Raw genomic sequence first — 17,873 nt, 5'->3', positions numbered from 1 at the left:
CTGTGTAGGGTCTTCGTTGCTGGGCATGGGCTTTCTATAGTTTCAGAGAGCAGACGCTACGTTCTAGTTGCGGTACGCAGGCTTCCCGTTGCAGCGGCTTCTCTCGTTGCAGACCACAGGCTTTAGGTGCACAGGCTTCAGTAGTGGCAGCATGCGGGCTCTGTCGTTTCAGCTCCGTGGCTCTAGAGCACAGGCTCAGTAGTTGCGGCACGTGGGCTTAGATGCTCCGAGGAGTGTGGGAGCTTCCTGGATCAGGGATCGAACCCGTGTCTCCTGCCTTGGCCGGCGGATTCTTTACCACTGAGCCACCAGGGAAGTCTCATATATTCTCTTAGTCCACATCCCAAGAAGGGAGGACAAATGGACAGAAGAATTCAAATACCAAAACTCTGAAATCTTTAACACATGCTGTGTGCTGAAAAGACCTGTGACTTTTCATACCATTTGGCACTGGTCCTTTGGTTTCACTTTTAGAAATCTATGGACCTTTGGACCTTTTATCTGGGACCCGCAATCATCCTGGATCAGCAGTGCCAGAAAATATCAGCTCTCCCTAAGAGCTGGGTGTCAGACTTTTCTCTTGAGTACTCAAACATTTCTCAAGAGGCCATATTAATATCATGTCTGCTGAAGCAGTGTTCCTTGGCGCCTTTGGGGTGGTGCCTTTCATCTATCTCTGGGGCGTTCCACTTCTGCTCATCCTAAAATACCTGATTTTGTTGGTTGTTTTGTTTTCTATAACATACTGCTGCTGCTGCTGCTAAGTCGATTCAGTCGTGTCCGACTCTGTGCGACCCCATAGACAGCAGCCCACCAGGCTTCCCCGTCTATACATACTATAATTCTTTAAATAAAGGGGCTATTGGGATTTCCCTGGTGATCCAGTGGTTCAGATTTCACCTTCCAGTACATGGGGTGTGAGTTCAATCCCTGGTCAGGAAGCTAAGATCCCATATCACTCAGGGCCAAAAACCAAAACATTAAGCAGAAGCAGTACTGTAACAAATTCAATAAACACTTGAAAAATGGTCCACATAAAAAAAAAAAATCTAAAAAATAAATAAAGGGGCTGCTGCTGCTGCTGCTGCTAAGTCACTTCAGTCGTGTCCGACTCTGTGTGACCCCATAGACGGCAACCCACCAGGCTCCCCCATCCCTGGGATTCTCCAGGCAAGAACACTGGAGTGGGTTGCCATTTCCTTCTCCAATGCATGGAAATGAAAAGTGAAAGTGAAGTTGCTCAGTCGTGTCCGACTTAGCGACCCCATGGACCAATTTGCCAAGTATTGCTTCTTTTTTTTTTACCCCGCCAAGTACTGTTTCTTTGCAAGAAGTATAAAGGGCAAAATGATATACTCAGAACATCCGATTGTTGAAGACAAAAGAAGAACTTGAGACTACTCTAATTTTCCTTCAAATTCAATTCAGTGACAGTCTGGTATAGACGCGATAGATTCTTCCTTCTAGTACTTTTTCTCAACTTTCTCAGTCTCATTCTGTTCAGTGTGTTAGTCAGTCCATCATCCAGGACTCTTTGCAAGTCCATGGACTACAGCCCACCAGGCTCCTCTGTTAATGGAATTCTCCAGGCAAGAATACCAGAGTGGGTTGCCATTCCCTTCTCCAGGGGATCTTCCTGACCCAAGGATTGAACACACGTCTCCTGCATTGCAGGCAGATTCTCTACCATCTGAGCCACCAGGGAAGCCCATTCTATTCAGTAAATGCACTCATCTACTGACAGATTTACTTTTGTAAAGATGGATTTCTGCCCAAGTCATTTTTCAAACTTCAGTCCTATTGATTAAAATGTTGTTCAGTCTCCCAGCTAAGCAGTTACTCTGTGCTTCTGTAAAGAAGAGGACCCAAGTGTTTTTATTTTCTAAGTTATTTTGATTCACTCAAAGAATGGATCTCATCACTGCCATCAAATTTCAGGAATGAAATGAATTTAAGCTCAAATAAGCTTTAAATAAAACACCATAATTATACTTACTCCAAGGCCATGAGGATTTTTTTTCAATCTCCATTTAATTTAACAATAACTTCACATTATTGTTATACTTAATACTTGGGCTTCCCTTGTGACTCAGCTGGTAAAGAACCTGCCTGCAATGTGGGAGACCTGGGTTCGATCCCTGGGTTGGGAAAATCCCCTGGAAAAGGGAAAGGCTACCCGCTCCAGTATTCTGGCCTGGAGAATTCCATGGACTGCATAGTCCATGGGTTCGCAAAGAGTTGGACACGACTGAGTGACTTTCACTTTTATATTGTTATACTTGGAAATAATGGAAGTGAAAGAATAGATTTGCCAAAAGATATACAGAAAGACCCACTTGAAGGGAATTCCCTGGCTGTCTAGTGGTTAAGACTCCATTGTTCTACTGCAAGGGGCATGGGTTCAATCCCTGGTTGGGGAACTAAGCTCTTGCATGCCAGGCAGTGAAGCCAAAAAAATAAAATAAAATAAAGAGAGAGAGAGAAAGGAAAAAAAGAGAAAAAATCTGCTTGCAATGTTTCAAGATAGGAAATGTGGTACTCATTTGGTAAAAAACCTTTTTGCTACTTTTAACCTGGCTGTTTTCTTAATCCCAACAATTCCTGAAGGAGGATCAGTTGGGAGAAGGGAGTCCATGATGTCAAGGGCTGTATGCCAGATCCAGGTCTGATTACACCCAGTTTCACATGACCAGAGTGAGAATACCTTAGAAACAAAGCTTGCACAAGACTCACTCCACCAGCTCAGTTCCACCTGAGGGATTTCTTTAAACCATGAAGACTTTCTAGCTCTTGCCACCCAACTCTTGGCACTCACTGCAAAATGTTAGTGGGTCACCCGTGCACTCTTTGCCTATGAATTAAACTGTGTGCCTGTCCTCCACCCTAAATTCATGTTGAAACCCTACCTTCTAGTGTTATGGTATTTGGAGATGGGGCCCTTGGAAGGTAATTAGGGTTAGATGAGCTCACGAGGGTGGGGTCCTCATGATGGGCTTAGTGACCTCATAAGAAAAGATCAGAGAGCTCGTGCCCTCTCTCTGCCATGTGAAGATGGAGACAGAAGACCACCTGCAACCTGAGGAGAGAGCTCCCACCAGAGACCGACCCTGCTGGCTCCTTGATCTTGGATTTCTCAGCCTCTCAAACTGTGAGAAATAAATATCTGTTGTTCAAGCCTCCCAATCTATGACATTTTATTGTGGCAGCCAGAGCTAAGACATTATTCCTTGCTCTTTTGGAGAGTTTAAAAGAGGAAAGCTGAAAAAACAACACACTGCTTCAGAAGAAGCTTTCACTGAACTAGAAGGGAAAGAGGAAAAGGGCTTTGAATTATTGCTGGAATGAAGCTAAGGTCAAATTCCCTTTACTAGGAACTAAAGAGATAAAAAGGAAAGGTAAGAAACTGCCCCTAGCACCCCTATTCTAGGTTAGCCATTTCTGGAGGTTAATAAGAAAATGCTTTCTATATCCAATGTAAGTGCTAAGACGTGGGTATGGGATTCCCAGGTGGTGCAGTGGTAAAGAATCTGCCTGCCCATGCAGAAGGCAGGGGTTCGATAGCTGGGTCGGGAAAATCCCCTGAAGGAGGAAATGGCAACCCACTCCAGTGTTCTTGCCTCAGAAATTCCACTGACAGAGGAGCCTGGCAGACTATAGTTGCAAAGAGTTGGATACAACTGAGTGACTGAGCACACACTCATGCCAAGACATGGGTGTACCCAATTATGGGAACAAGTCCCACATTGAGATTATTCCTGAGCTGATGCTGAAAGACAGTTAAGAATTACCAGGTGAGGAAATGGGGAAAGGGCTTTCTACACAGAGGGAACAGTATGGACAAGCTCACAATCTCTAAGCCACTGGGCATTAGTACTAACGGAAATGGAAAGTGTGAGGTGGGTGGAGGCCACCATTAAAGCCAAAGAAAACCTGAAGAGAGAGGAAAAAAGCAATGGCTGGAAACCCCTTTTTCCTTGCAAGGTATTGAAAACACAAATCCCATGGGAATTCTATTCATGGGCAGGAACCTCCCTAGCGGTTCAGTGGTTAAGACTCTGCACTTCCAATGCAGGGGGTGAGGGTTTGATCCCTAGTCAGGGAACTAGGTTCCCACAAGCTACATGGTGTGGCCAAAAACACACAAAAAATCCCCAAAACCATGGGAAGCCAGGGCCAGGACAACGGGGTGTGTAGTTTCATCAGATGTCCAGACTTGGACTTCAGAAGAGCTCACCCTAATCTGTTCGTGTGCCATGTCTATGAGACAGCCTCGGGGCTCTGAGAGTCCCTTGTTGCATCACAAACTCACTGAGTAACCTCAGGCCAATCACTCCTCCCTCTGGATTTCAGGTTCCCCATCCCTAAGACAAAGGAATCAGCTATAAAGCATTTCTCAGGGACTGCATTTTACTCTTTCACTTACAACATTTTTTGAAAGGGACAGAGGGAATTTGATTTACTCCTTGACTTGTTCCAGTGAGAATTTTCAAGCAGCTTAAAAGACAGTGTTACAGACTTGACATGTCTGTAGGAAGTAGATAAGGGAGATGAAGGGAGCAGGAAAACAAAGATAGGGAGGTGGAGATGAGGCTATTACACCAAATCCACGCCAGATACGTCTACCTTCGCGGTGGGGCGGAGGCTGCAGACAGCAGAGGCGGCGGCGGCTCAGGAGTTTCACTGCAGCCGAAGCCAAAAAGGTCCATGACCAGACACACAACGTGTGTCCCCAAGAGGCAGGCAGACCGACTGCGTGAGAGAAGCCACTTAATGTTAGTCAGCGTTTTTTTTTTTTGTAATTGGAGTATAGTTACTTTACAATGCTGTGTTAGTTTCTGCTGTACAATAAAGCGAATCAGCTACATGCATACATATATCCCCTCCCTTTTGGACCTCACTCCCCACCCTCCACCCCACCTGTCTAAGTCACTGCAGGGCACCTGCCCTCAGGTTCCCACTAGCCATCTATTTGACACATGGCAACGCACACAAGTCAACCCCAATCTCCCAGGCCATCTCCCCACCCCGTGTCCACACATCCATTCCCTATGTCAGCATCTCTACTCCTGCCTGGCAAATGGGTTCATCTGTACCATTTTCCTAGATTTCACACGTATGCATTAATAGACGATATTTGTTATTCTCTTTCTGACCTACTTTACTGCGTATGACACTCTATGGGTCCATCTACGTCTCTACAAATGACCCAGTTTTGTTCTTTTTTTAAGGCTGAGTAATATCCCTAACCAGTCGATTGTGAAGGAAATCAACCCTGAATATTCACTGGAAGGACAGATGCTGAAGCTGAAGCTCCAATACTTTGGCCACCTGATGGGAAGAACTGACTCACTGGAAGACCCTGATACTGGGAAAGATTGAAGGCAGGAGGAGAAGGGGACGACAGAAGATGAGATGGCTGGATAACATCACCGACTGGATGGACATGGGTTTGGGTGGACTCCAGGAGTTGGTGATGGACAGGGAGGCCTGGCGTGCTGTGGTTCATGGGGTCACAAAGAGTCGGACATGACTTGGCGACTGAATATATGTATCTTTCCCCCTCTCCCCCAAATCAGAGATCAGTTAACTTAGAAAACCTGGGCAGCTGGCTAGAGTGAGGCGGTCCCCATGTGATTCACAAGGAGTAGCCCCTGAACAATTTAGAAAGCTAAGAACAGAGCAGTCTGCGCTGTGGTCCTGCCTGGGTTCCATCAAAGAAACCAGGAAGCCTGAGTGCAGGTAGCGATCGTGGACCCACCCTCCTCCAGGTGCAGCCAGGAGCCTATCGAAGGCCCCCCTCCGTCAAGAGAGAGGGTTCAGCAGAGGCTACTTCTTACTGAAGAAACACTGAAGCCTGTGGAGCAGAGGCAGAACAATAAATACTTCTGCAATGCTACCAGGAAGGCTGAGCTCACTTTCTTTGCCTTGGCACTGAGCTGAATATTGATTAGAAATCCTCTCCAACCGTGATATTCAAGAGAACTGGTGGCCAGGGCCCAGATCAGCAAGGCACCAGCCTGTGGGCTCTTCTCTTTCTTCAGTAAGTGAAACCCATGGTCATCTGTAGTATAAAGACAGGGTCAAGGTCAGAGCCGGGAGGGTCTGCTGGCCCCAACACCTGGGCTTCCCAGGGACCAGCTGGAGAGGCAGCTCAGCTGTGTTTTCTGAGGACCGCACCCTTGCAGCGCCCACGTTAGACTTGTAAAAATCGAATTATAACACAAATACAGTCAAGTACACGATGAGCTTAAATTTAAGTGTGGGGCTTGTTGAATGTTTACATCTTTAAATACCCATATAGCCACCACCAGATAGAAAAGAAACCCTTTCAGCATCTCACAAGGTTCTTTCCCAATCAATACATCCAAATCACTTTTGTGGCTATAGGCTCTTTTATTGCAGTGTACTGGTCCATTGTATGGCTAGACCAAAATTTATTTCTCCTTAACTGATGTATGGACTACTTCCTCCAGATTGAGGCTGTTATGAGTAAAACTACTGCGGATATTCCTATTATGGATTTTTTTTTTAAAAAATAAGTCTTACTGACATAGAATGTACATATTATAAAATTCACCCTGATAAAAGTGTACCATTCAACAGTTGTTTAGTATGGGAAATTCCGTGGAGGCCCAATGGTTAGGACTCACTGCTTTCACGGCCATGGCATGCATTCAGACCCTGACTGGGGAACTAAGGTTCCACAAGCTGCATGGTGTGGCAAAAAACAACACAAAAAAGTTTTTTACTCTATTCAGAATTGTGGGACCATCACCTCTAACTCCCTACCACCGAACGTGCCTTGCTGCGGGTATATGTCTTCATTTCTTGTGGGTATAAACCAAGAGTGAGGCTGCCTAGTCATAACAACTCTTGTTGAGCTTCAGTGTTTTCTAAACCAGGCATTATTTCAAATCCTCACCCACACTTGGTATTGTCAGTCTCTTTAATTTTAGCCATTCTGGTGGGTGTGTGGCTCTACATCAGATTTAAAACCACTTCTGTCTCAAACCCCCATTCTCTGACAACCAAACTAGCAGAGACCGAAAGCTGCATTTCCCTGCTGAAGGCCCATCCATCAACCTTTAGGACTGCTGCTTCCTCTTTTGCTTTCTTTTTTAGAACAGACATCTGTGACTTCCAAAATGTTAGATCAAATGATAAATCAGGTTCCTTGAGTTACTTGAAAGAAGAACTTTAAAACCTATGATGCCACTTGAATCTGGTCATTTTAATTTCCTCTTGACACTAGATTGTCAAACTGGAACAAAGCAGAAGTGAAGGTTTTCTAATGATACAAGTGAGCAGCTCTCAAATTGTAGCCAAATCCAGAATACAAAGAGTACTTCAAACATTTCTCCATCTGCAAGGAAAAAGCTTATTCTTTTCAATTAATATGAGCAAACTTTAACTGCTCAACATACATTATTTCCAGCAAAGGTCCGTGTAGTCAGAGCTATGGTTTTTCCAGTAGTCGTGTACGGATATGAGAGTTGGACCAAAAAGAAGGCTGAGTGCCGAAGAATTGATGCTTTCAAATTGTGGTGCTAGAGAAGACTCTTGAGAGTCCCTTGGACAGCAAGGAGATCAAACCAGTCAATCATAAAGGAAATCAACGCTGAATATTCATTGGAAGGACTGATGCTGAAGCTGAAGCTGTAATACTTTGGCCACCTAATGCGAAGAGCCGACTCATTGGAAAAGACCCTGATGCTGGCGAAGACTGAGGGCAGGAGGAGAAGGGGATGACAGAGGATGAGATGGTTGGATGGCATCACCGACTCTATGGACATGAGTTTGTGCAAACTTTGGGAGATAGTGAAGGACAAGGAAGCCAGGCATGCTGCAGTCCACGGGGTCACAAAGAGTCAGACAGGACTAAGCGGCTGAACAACAACAACAGTACATTATTTCATGTAATCCTTGTAATATTTCTGTGAAAGTTATACGATTATTCCCATTTTACAGATGAGAAAACTGATATATCCAGAGGCTAAGGAATCTTTTCAAAGTTACATTGTTGGAGAGTGGGATTTTTTTCCAATCCTCTCTGCCTCCAAAATGCAGGGCTCTTTGTCCCTTCCCTCTGCTGTCTCATCTTCTCAGCCTGGACTGTGACAGGTCACTCTATGAATCTCTGTTGAATATATCAACTTCCCACAGAGCAACTTGAAACATTCTTTTTCAGGGAAAAGAAAACCCTCATAGGAGGTGTGAGTATTGAAATGGAGTCATGATTATATAATTCTTAGAGTGAACAGTCAACTGTCTAAGCATAACTTGAAAATAAGAATAAGCGTGACCAGCTTCACAAAAGATGCGTTAGGACTTGACTGGATCTGAGTGGTTCACATGGTGAAGCTCAACTCAGATGTCAGAGCAGGGATACACCAGTAGAAGAAGCACCATTTCTTCCCTGGGCTCAGAACTGGGCTGGTTTTTCCCTTCAAGTGAGAGTCAGGGACGTGCTCACCACCTCAAGGCTTGCATTCCTATCTCATAAACCCTACTGTAAGCAATGTCGGCACTCCTGTTCCAAACTGCCAAATGTATGCTCCCACCTGGCTATGCCAGAGCTGTTTACTTCTGTGCACCCTGAAAATGTTAGGATTTGGTGGGAGGGAGGTTCAAGAGAGAGGGAATACATATATACATGGAGCTGATTTGTTTTGTTGTATAGCAGAAACGACCACAACATTGTAAAGCAATTATACTTCAATAAAAAATAATAAATGAAAAAACTCTGTAAGGGCCTATGGGAAAAAAAAATCTAAGAAAGAGTGGATACATATGTTAATACAGGCACAACTGACTCACTTTGTTGTAGAGCAGAAACTAACACAACACTGTAAATCAACCATGTCCGCAGGTGCATGCTAAGGTCCAACTCTTCTGACCCCATGGACTGCAGCCCGCCAGGCTCCTCTGTGCATGGGATTCTCCAGGCAAGAATACTGGAGTGGGTTGCCATGCCCTCCTCCAGGGGATCTTCCTGACCCAGGGAGCAAACCTATTTGTCTTGCATCTCCTGCACTGGCAGACACATTCTTTACCACCAATGCCACTTGGGAAGCCCCAGATCAACCATACTCTAATAAAAAAATTTTTTTTAAGATAAACAATACAGGATTGTTAGGATTTGGGAGCTCAACACTTTGAGAGGGAACGTTTTGGCAATTATTCCATTTCCCTTTTCATTGGAATACACTTGATATGTTCTGTCCTTCACAGATAGCTAGGACGCTCAAGACATTAGAAAAGAAGTTCATTTCAAATAACTGAAGGAGGGGTGTCTCCCTGTATCCCCTGCAACACCCCCAGAAGTCACATGACAAGAAGACAGATGTGGAAATGTAGCCAGAGACAGCCTGTTCCTCTCATAATCTACTACCCCAAACCCACAGGTATGCACAGAAACAATCAGATACAATTACACATGTGTTCTAACACGTGGTCAAATGTGGTCTAGCTTATATAATATATGCTTCCCAGATGGTGCCAGTGATAAAGAACCCGACTGCTAATGCAGGAGATGCAGGTTCAATCCCTGGGTCAGGAAGATCCCTTTGAGGAGGGCATGGCAACCCACTCCAATATTCGTGTCTGGAGAATCCCATGGACAGAGGAGCCTGCAGGCTACAGCCCATAGGGTTGCAAAGAATTGGACACAAATGAAGCGACTTAGTACATCTTACATAATATCAGGCAATCAACTGTTGACTGTAAAAAACCTTTTTTGCTACTCATTTGACTAACAGATTGGCTGTTTTGGTGTCACATAACAGCTTGTGAACTGCCTGGCCTTACAGACTGACGCAGCCTACTTAGAGAAAAACAAAAACAGCATCAGAAATCTTAACCTAAAGAACCACTGGGTCACTTTAAAGTGCTGATGAAGAGTCGGGGTGAGGGGGCGGGGTGGGGTGCGGAGCAAGTTTGGACTACTTTTTGTAAGGGAGGGCATTTTCAACAGAAAAAAAATGAGCAAATGACTATCTGTGCAATGTTAGTTGCTCTTTGAGACCCCATGGACTCATGCTTCTCTGTCCATGAAGTTCTCCAGGAAAGAATACTGGAGTGGGTTGCCTTTCCCTTCTCCAGGGGATCTTCCCTGACCTGGGGATCGAATCTGGGTCTCCCGCATTGCAGGCAGATTCTTTATCATCTGAGCCACTGGAACTTTAAGCAAATTCCACTTTGGGGGATAAAACAGGAGAACAAGCATGGGGCAAGATCCAGTGGGGTACTTGGGGCCCCCGGGGGGCCAGGTCACCAAGATGTCTCTAAGGCATTATGGGAGAGAGAAGTTATTTGCCCAAAATGGCACCAAGTAGATGTCTACTAAGTTTTTCAAATCCACATGTTATTCTTTTCTATTATCATGTGTCAAAACTTAGCTTTCCCAGGACTTCCCTAGTGGTCCACTGGTTAAGACTCCAAGCGCCCAATGCAGCAAGCCTGGGTTCCATCCCTGGTGGCAAGTAAGACCTGGCACAGCCAAATATTTTAAAAAACAAAACAACAACAAAAAACTTAGCTTTCCCATAATGAAAGTTTGCTCCTTCCGAGTTCCCAAAAACTGCTTTATTTTATTAGCTCTGACTGCCAGCTCATTCTCCAATGACACAGGCCTGATGCTTGCCCTCTGGTTTGGGCACATACAGATGGTGAAGTGCACCCTGCTAATTACCTTGTGTCCAGCCACACCCTGGGGAACTTGGATCTAATGACTGGGACAAAAGATCTTCATAAGGAAAAATGAACTCAAACAGGATTAATGGCACAGCTAAAGACACAGGCACATACATTATAAGAGCATAACTGGGGGCAGTGGAAGGGACTCTACAAGATATGTGCAGAATTGTACCTTTATTTCTGATCTGAGTGCACAAGCCTGCAAAGATGCATAAAATAAGCATTCACTCAGCCATCATTTATTGTATCCACAATGAACCAAGGAAACATCAATTTATTCCCACAGTGGAGGCCTTGTAAACTTTCCCAATTAACTGCTCTTTGTATTGCCAAAAACTTTAATTTAGGTATTATAAATTATCTTGGATACTGACAGAATTCCTATAAACCTTGCAGTCAGAACATGGGCAGAAATTCCGGGTATTTTCTTTAAAGCAAATTCATTCAGGTCAAAAGTTGAGAAGTCCAGAATCGTTATCACATTTTTGCAGCAGAGAACACTGTGATGATCAATGGCACTAAAAATAGCCCAGAAAAAAATCAGGGGTTCATAATCGGAAACAAGAAAAAAAACAACCTTATCCAAAATAGCAAAATGTCCATTAACATCACTCACTTCCCTAGGAATTATTTTGACAAAAGGAAATGGAATTTAATATCCCCCCCTCAGTCCAAAACTGTATTTCCCCTCTCACGTGTCCTCTGGGAAAACCTTGCTTATAAACGAATAATTCCCAGATAACCAGCTTCTTGCTGACTGTTTCCATATAGTTCAACAAACACAGAGCAGCTTCTGAACTTGCTATTTCATGCTCCCGTCGCCTCAGCGGTGATGTCATGGAAAGACATAGACATGTTATTATTGCCCAGTTAGAGACTGTAAAGGAAATTATGCTGCTGCCTCTAAGTTTCCATTTTCCATGAAAAATTTTTTCTCATTGCCCTAGCCACTTAGACTGTGAAAAAGAAAAATGATTTAATTAGGAAACAGTCATGATTAGATTTTATAAGCGTACTCTTTCAACATAAAAGTTACAGCTAAAAAGAAAAATTAAAAAAAAAAAAAAAAGCTACAGCTACATTGCGTTGAATAATGTCTTTTCATCAGACCATTCCAGAACACATCAAGGTGCTGAATAACAGCTTGAGGAAGAAAATAAAGAAATATGAACTGCTACCCAGAAAGTAATCTGTTCAAATGAGATTTTAAATGTGACAGGAATAATGAGTGAGGAGTCTACAGAAGTTGAGAAAATAGGAAGAAATGCAAATACCAAAGTGAAGGGAAGGGCTTCCTAGGTGGCCCAGTGGTTAAAGAATCTGCCTGCCAATTCAGGAGACACAGGAGACTCAAGTTTGATCCCTGGGTCGTGAAGATCCCTTGTAGTAGGAAATGGCAACCCATTCCAATATTCTTGCCTGGAGAATCCCATGGGCAGAGGAGCCTGGTGGCTAGAGTTCACATCACAAAGAGTCAGACATGACTGAACACACAATACCAGTAATAAACTGAGGGGAGTAACCTTCTCTTTGGGGATTACCTTTTCCCACCTAGGAAGCAAGGAAAGACAGCAACAGGCTCTCCACACCAACAGATGGTGATGAAGATGATGGGGATGATGATGATAAAGAAAAAGAAAAAGAAGTAACTGTGTTTGTTTCAGCAGCACATATACTAAACCAGAATGACACAGAGAAGGATGATGTGCAAATTCACAAAGCAAATCTATATTTTTTGTAACTATGGGAGGTAAGGCTTCCCTCATAGCTCAGTCGGTAAAGAATCTGCCTGCAATGCAGGAGACCCAGGTTCGATTCCTGGGTCGGGAAGATCCCCTGGAGAAGGAAATGGTAATCCACTCCAGTATTCTTGCCTGGAAAATCCCATGGACAGAGGAGCCTGGCAGACTACAGCCCATGGGGTTGCAAGAGTCGGACACAACTTAGCAACTAAACCATGGGAGGTAAGGGATGTTAACTAAATATATTGTGGTGATCATTTGTATATACAAATATCAGATCACTATGTTCCACATCTTAAACTAATACCGTGCCATGCGACAGTTACATTTGTATGAAACTGGGGGAAAAAAAAAGTTTAAGAGCTGTAACAGAGTAAGAAGTAGAAGACAGAGAAGAACTAACACTCTGTTCAGTGTAGACTAGAACTAGAGAGAGCAAAGTGTGATGGGGATCACAACTGTACTTCCAGGATCTTTCTGCAATCTGTGTGTGTGTGTGTGTGTGTGTGTGTGTGTGTGTGCGCGCGCGCGTGTGCATGCAAACAAGCATGTATGCACCAGAAGCTGAATCTACATCTATTCCAGAACCTGAAGGATTTGTTCATTTGTCACTTTCTCAGAAGTTCAAGGTATGACTTCATGGTAAGCTCTGAAACTTTCCTGCAAATACATCAGGAAAAAAAAAATTGATGGAAAAAAATTATGTTATTTAGAAGTTATGAAATCTGTATGATTCCATTATAAAAGACACTAGGCTGCTGCTTCTTTTTCTTTTTTGCAGTTCCACCAGCAAGCATTTCCCCCATGGTCTTGGGAGACATTTGAAAATTCCAAACACCAAACCATCACAGCATCTGTTGGGGACATTTTCACAAGTTCATCCTATACTTAAAACACATTGAAACTCACTTAGCCAAGCTTCCTTCTCAGTTCAATATCTTGGCAATAGGTCAAGAGAAATGTCAACATGTCACTGGGAAAAAGGAAGATGCCAGGTCATGCTCCCGAGACCTGGCTAAACCACCTGAGCAAGAGGAGGTCAAAACTCAGAGCAATTCCTATCCACTCAAGAGTTCTTCCTAAGGATAAATCAAAACAAGGCTGCTACTTCCCAGCACAGCCTTCTCAACTCTTTTAAGAGAAACTCCTAAACGGAAAACAGTTCAGGACTGCGGTCCTTTTACTACACAAGGATGTGTTGTTATGGATACAGCTCTGCAGGCTCCCTTGGCAACCCCAGTGTATAATTAAGTCTGGTGGTCACGGAACAGCCAGAGGTGGTCTCCACGGAGACCAACAAACACACATTTTCACAGGCACAGCAACTGCTCTGAATCAATGACTCTTTATATAGGCAGAAAAACATTGTGAATGGTACATCAATTGCATCTTTTGTTAGGCAGTGTCTCATGAAATATGCTGTGCGAGAGTCTATTCTCCTGGGCTTTGATCTCTGAGCAGAGTCTGGAGCAGGCAGTTCCCAACTCAATTCACAGTCTAGAACCAGCAAATACAAATGGAAAATGCAGACTCAGGAAATCATTGGTTAATCTGGTAGAAGAATTAAACCAGGGGTCGACAGGGCCAAGGAGGGCCTGTCAGCTGCCTGACACTCACTATTCCAGAGCTGTCTAAATATTACTCAACCCTCTCTGAACATAGACATTATTATTATATTTGGTTACAGGTGAGATAACAAAGCGCACACCTAGAAAGTGTGGCCGAGCTGGGACTCAGAGCTAGTTCATAAATTCAATCTTGTTCAGGGTTTGAGTGATTCTACACTATGCTCTGTGTTTGCATAGCACTCCGTGGTTTATCCTTACATGCATTATCTCACAGGGGCTTCTCAGGTGATGCTAGTGGTAAATAACCTGCCTTCCAATGCAGGAGATGCTGGAGACACAGGTTTGATCCCAGGGTTGGGAAGATCCCCTGGAGGAGAGCATGGCAACCCACTCCAGTATTCTTGCCCGGAGAATCCCATGGACAGAGGAGCCTGGTGGGCTACAGTCCATGGGGTCACAAACAGTTGGACATGACTGAGCATGCATGCAACAACAAAAAAACAATAACAAAGACTCTAAATAAGAACACAGAGGAACATTCTGGCATAATATTTATACATATCTTATGGCATTTATACATAATATATGTATGGCCTTTATAATAATCTTCCCCAGGAGAAGATGGAACTTGATAATAGAGACGAAAGAAAGTCTGATGGCTAAGTGGTTTCCTACTTTATTCTGATCAGTTCTATGAAAGACTTTTAAAATCTGGCACACGTTTTACTAAGTAGGCACTGACATTCAATGATATGGTTCCCAGCAGATCTTCATAATAGATAATCCTACAATTGGATGTAGATACCATCAGCATTTAGTCCCAAATATGAGACATTCCCTGTCCGAATCATGTTTTTTAATTTTCTTTCTATCTTCTGGTCCAGATCCCTTGCTTTATGGACAAAAAAACTGAGGACTAAAGGGGTTCAATGCCTCTTGATCAAAGTCAGTCTTTCCTCCCCTGAATTCCTGCGAATCCCAGTTCCTCTGCCACGTAACTCACAGAACAGCCTGTCTACCTTCCCATGAGTGCATGTGTGCTCAGCCATGTCTGACTCTTTGCAACCCCATGGACTGTAGCCCACCAGGTTCCTCTGGCTTGATTTGTCATTTCCTCCTACAGGGATCTTCCCAACCCAGGGATGGATCCTGCATCTATACCATCTCCGGCACTGGCAGGCAGATTCTTTACCACTGAGCTACCTGGGAAGCCCTCTACCTTCAAGTAAAGCCCAGGAAAAGGGTTTTACATTTCACCCCCCGCCACACACACACACTCCTTCCACTTCCCTTTGAAACTTATTTTCCAAATTTTCTCCTCATTCTCTAGCATCATGAAATCTCTGTATCAGGGTGTCTCCTTTTCTACTTTCAAGCTTGTCCAAGTCCCTCTTTTCCTAGAAAATAAGTTATCTTCATTAGCTCTGCCCACCACCAGTCACAATCTTCTCTCCACATCTTAGGTATTGTTGAGTGTTTATGATCCCCCCCCGCCCCACTCCCACTTCTGCCCTTTTCTTTAAACTGTTTCCACAAAGCTTAGCAAAGTGCCTGCTCTAGACTCTTCTTACTGTGGTCACTTTGACCTTTGGGTGGCATTCTGCTTTACTCCTTACAATTCTCCTTTAGACTTCCCTGCTCTGAACTTCTCTGATCCTCTCTACCTTCCAGCTATGACTTTTCTTTCCTGCTCATTATTGGTCCCTGGTATCTAAGTTTCTCCCAGGCTAAGTCCTAGGACTCTGCTCTGCTCTCCCCAAATCCTTTCATTCTCTTAGTGAGCTCCTTGATGGATAGGTTTTCTTGACTTCAACTGCATCTTTCTACAGGTGAAGCCCAAATGGACAAATCCCTAAACACTCACCTACATTTCACCCCATGTTTCCAACACAAAAGAGCTCCATGCAGATGGTTTATCACTATACACATCTGTCTAAAATGTATATCACCAGGTTTCTCCCAAAGGATGTTCTTTCATAATCACCCCCATTTCTGTTTGTTAAGGCCACAGAACTCATTTGTCTCTAGCAAAAACTTTGGAGTCACTTGTCACCTTCCATATTCATCACTGGGCTTCCCCAGTGACTCAGTGGCAAAGAATCCACCAGTCAATGCAGGACATGCAGGTTCTATCCCTGGGTTGGGAAGATCCCCTGGAGAAGGAAATGGCTTCCCACTCCAGTATTCTCATCTGGGAAGTCCCATGGACATAGGAGTCTGGTGGGCTACAGTCAATGGAATCACAAAGAGTTGGACACGACTTAACCACTAAAAAATAACAAACAACAATATTCATCATTCCTTTGTCCAAACTATCCCCCAAATCTGTTCTAAAATGATCTGAGTCTTTGTTAGCTAATTTTATTACATCACATAACAGTTATAGGACAAATTGTATAATTAAAATGTATTTTCCTTCTAATTATAAGTCAGGCTTCCCCCGTGGCTGAGTGGTAAAGAATCTGCCTGACAATGCAGGAGATGCAGGACACTCAGGTTCCATCCCTGGATCGGGATCAAATTCTAAGTCAAGCCTGACCTTTCACCTTTCTTCCTGCCATCTCTACCTTGATTCAGCTCTCTTCTAAATGCTCAGAAGTCATTTCCAATCTGTCTTAACCACTGTCACCTTATTAATCTGCTTAAAACATTACCCTCAGGGGACCTCCCTGGTGGCCTAGTGGTTAGGATTCCAGGCTTTCACTGTCATGACCCGGGCTCAATCCCTGGTCAGGAAACTGAGATCCCACAAGCCATAAAGTGCAGCAAAAAAGAAAAAATTACCCTTGGTCAGTCTCATTCAAAAGTTCACAATGCTCTCTATGGCTTGGCTTTTAGGGACTCCATTTTCTCCTACTCCTCTGAAGTTCCTCCCAATGTAGTTAAATATATTTCTTCCCATACATGCACACCAATGTTCAGTTCAGTTCAGTTCAGTCGCTCAGTCGTGTCCGACTCTGTGATCCCATGAACAGCAGCACGCCAGGCCTCCCTGTCCATCACCAACTGCCGGAGTTCACCCAAACCCATGTCCACTGAGTCGGTGGTGCCATCCAGCCATCTCATCCTCTGTAGTCCCCTTCTCCTCCTGCCCTCAACCTTTCCCAGCATCAGGGTCTTCTCAAATGAGTCACTGCAGCACTATTTACAATAACCAAGACAGGGAAGCAACCTAAATGTCCATAGACAGAGGATGGATAAAGGAGATGAGATACATATAAACAACCGAATATTACTCAGCCATAAAAAAGGGAAATAATGCCATTTGCAGCAACATGGGCAGACCTAGAGACTGTCATACTAAGTGATATAAGTCAGATGGAGAAAGACAAATATTATATGATATCACCTGTATGTGTAATCTAAAAAATAATACAGATGAATCTATATACAAAACAGACTCACACGCATAGAAAACATGATTACTGAGGGGGGGAAGGGGAGGGAAGGATAAATTGGAAGATTGGAATTGACACATACACACTGCTATATACAAAATAGATAACTAGTAAGAACCTACTACATAGCATGCATTGAGAACTCTACTCAGTACTCTGTAATGACCTATATGGGAAAATAATCTAACAATGAGTGGATATATGTATAACTAACTCACTTTGCTGTACAGCAAAAACTAACACAATATTGTAAATCAACCATGCATGTGCCTACTAAGTTGCGTCAGCCTTGTCTGACTCTTTGCAACCCCATGAACTGTAGCCTGCCAGGCCCCTCTGTCCACGGGATTCTCCAGGCAAGAATACTGGAGTGAGCTGCTATGTCCTCCTCCAGGGGATCTTCCCGACCCAGGGATCAAACTTGTGTCTATTGGAAGGATTCTTTACCATCTGAGCCACCAGGGAAGCCT

General features: G+C 43.9%; 1 protein-coding gene across 9 annotated transcripts in view; it reads right to left on the bottom strand.

Moving 5' to 3' along the window:
- TMEM241 (transmembrane protein 241) overlaps positions 1-17,873 on the bottom strand; it is a 120,573-nt gene that overhangs the window by 25,301 nt on the left and 77,399 nt on the right. The window contains exon 14 of one of the 9 annotated variants that reach the window (XM_055559488.1): positions 4,480-4,749. The exons of 5 other annotated variants lie outside the window; for them this stretch is intronic. In XM_055559488.1, coding sequence (XP_055415463.1) covers positions 4,678-4,749 — 72 coding nt within the window. In that variant the 3' untranslated portion in view covers positions 4,480-4,677. Of the gene's footprint in view, positions 1-4,479; positions 4,750-10,739; positions 11,214-13,733; positions 13,935-17,873 lie in introns of those variants that run through there. 3 more of the 9 variants (XM_055559491.1, XM_055559493.1, XM_055559492.1) reach the window with 3 other exon arrangements.

This window comes from Bubalus kerabau, chromosome 21 (assembly GCF_029407905.1).
Source record: "Bubalus kerabau isolate K-KA32 ecotype Philippines breed swamp buffalo chromosome 21, PCC_UOA_SB_1v2, whole genome shotgun sequence".
In the NCBI taxonomy this organism is placed as follows: domain Eukaryota; kingdom Metazoa; phylum Chordata; class Mammalia; order Artiodactyla; family Bovidae; genus Bubalus; species Bubalus kerabau.
This window is presented reverse-complemented; position numbering and strand designations above follow the sequence as displayed.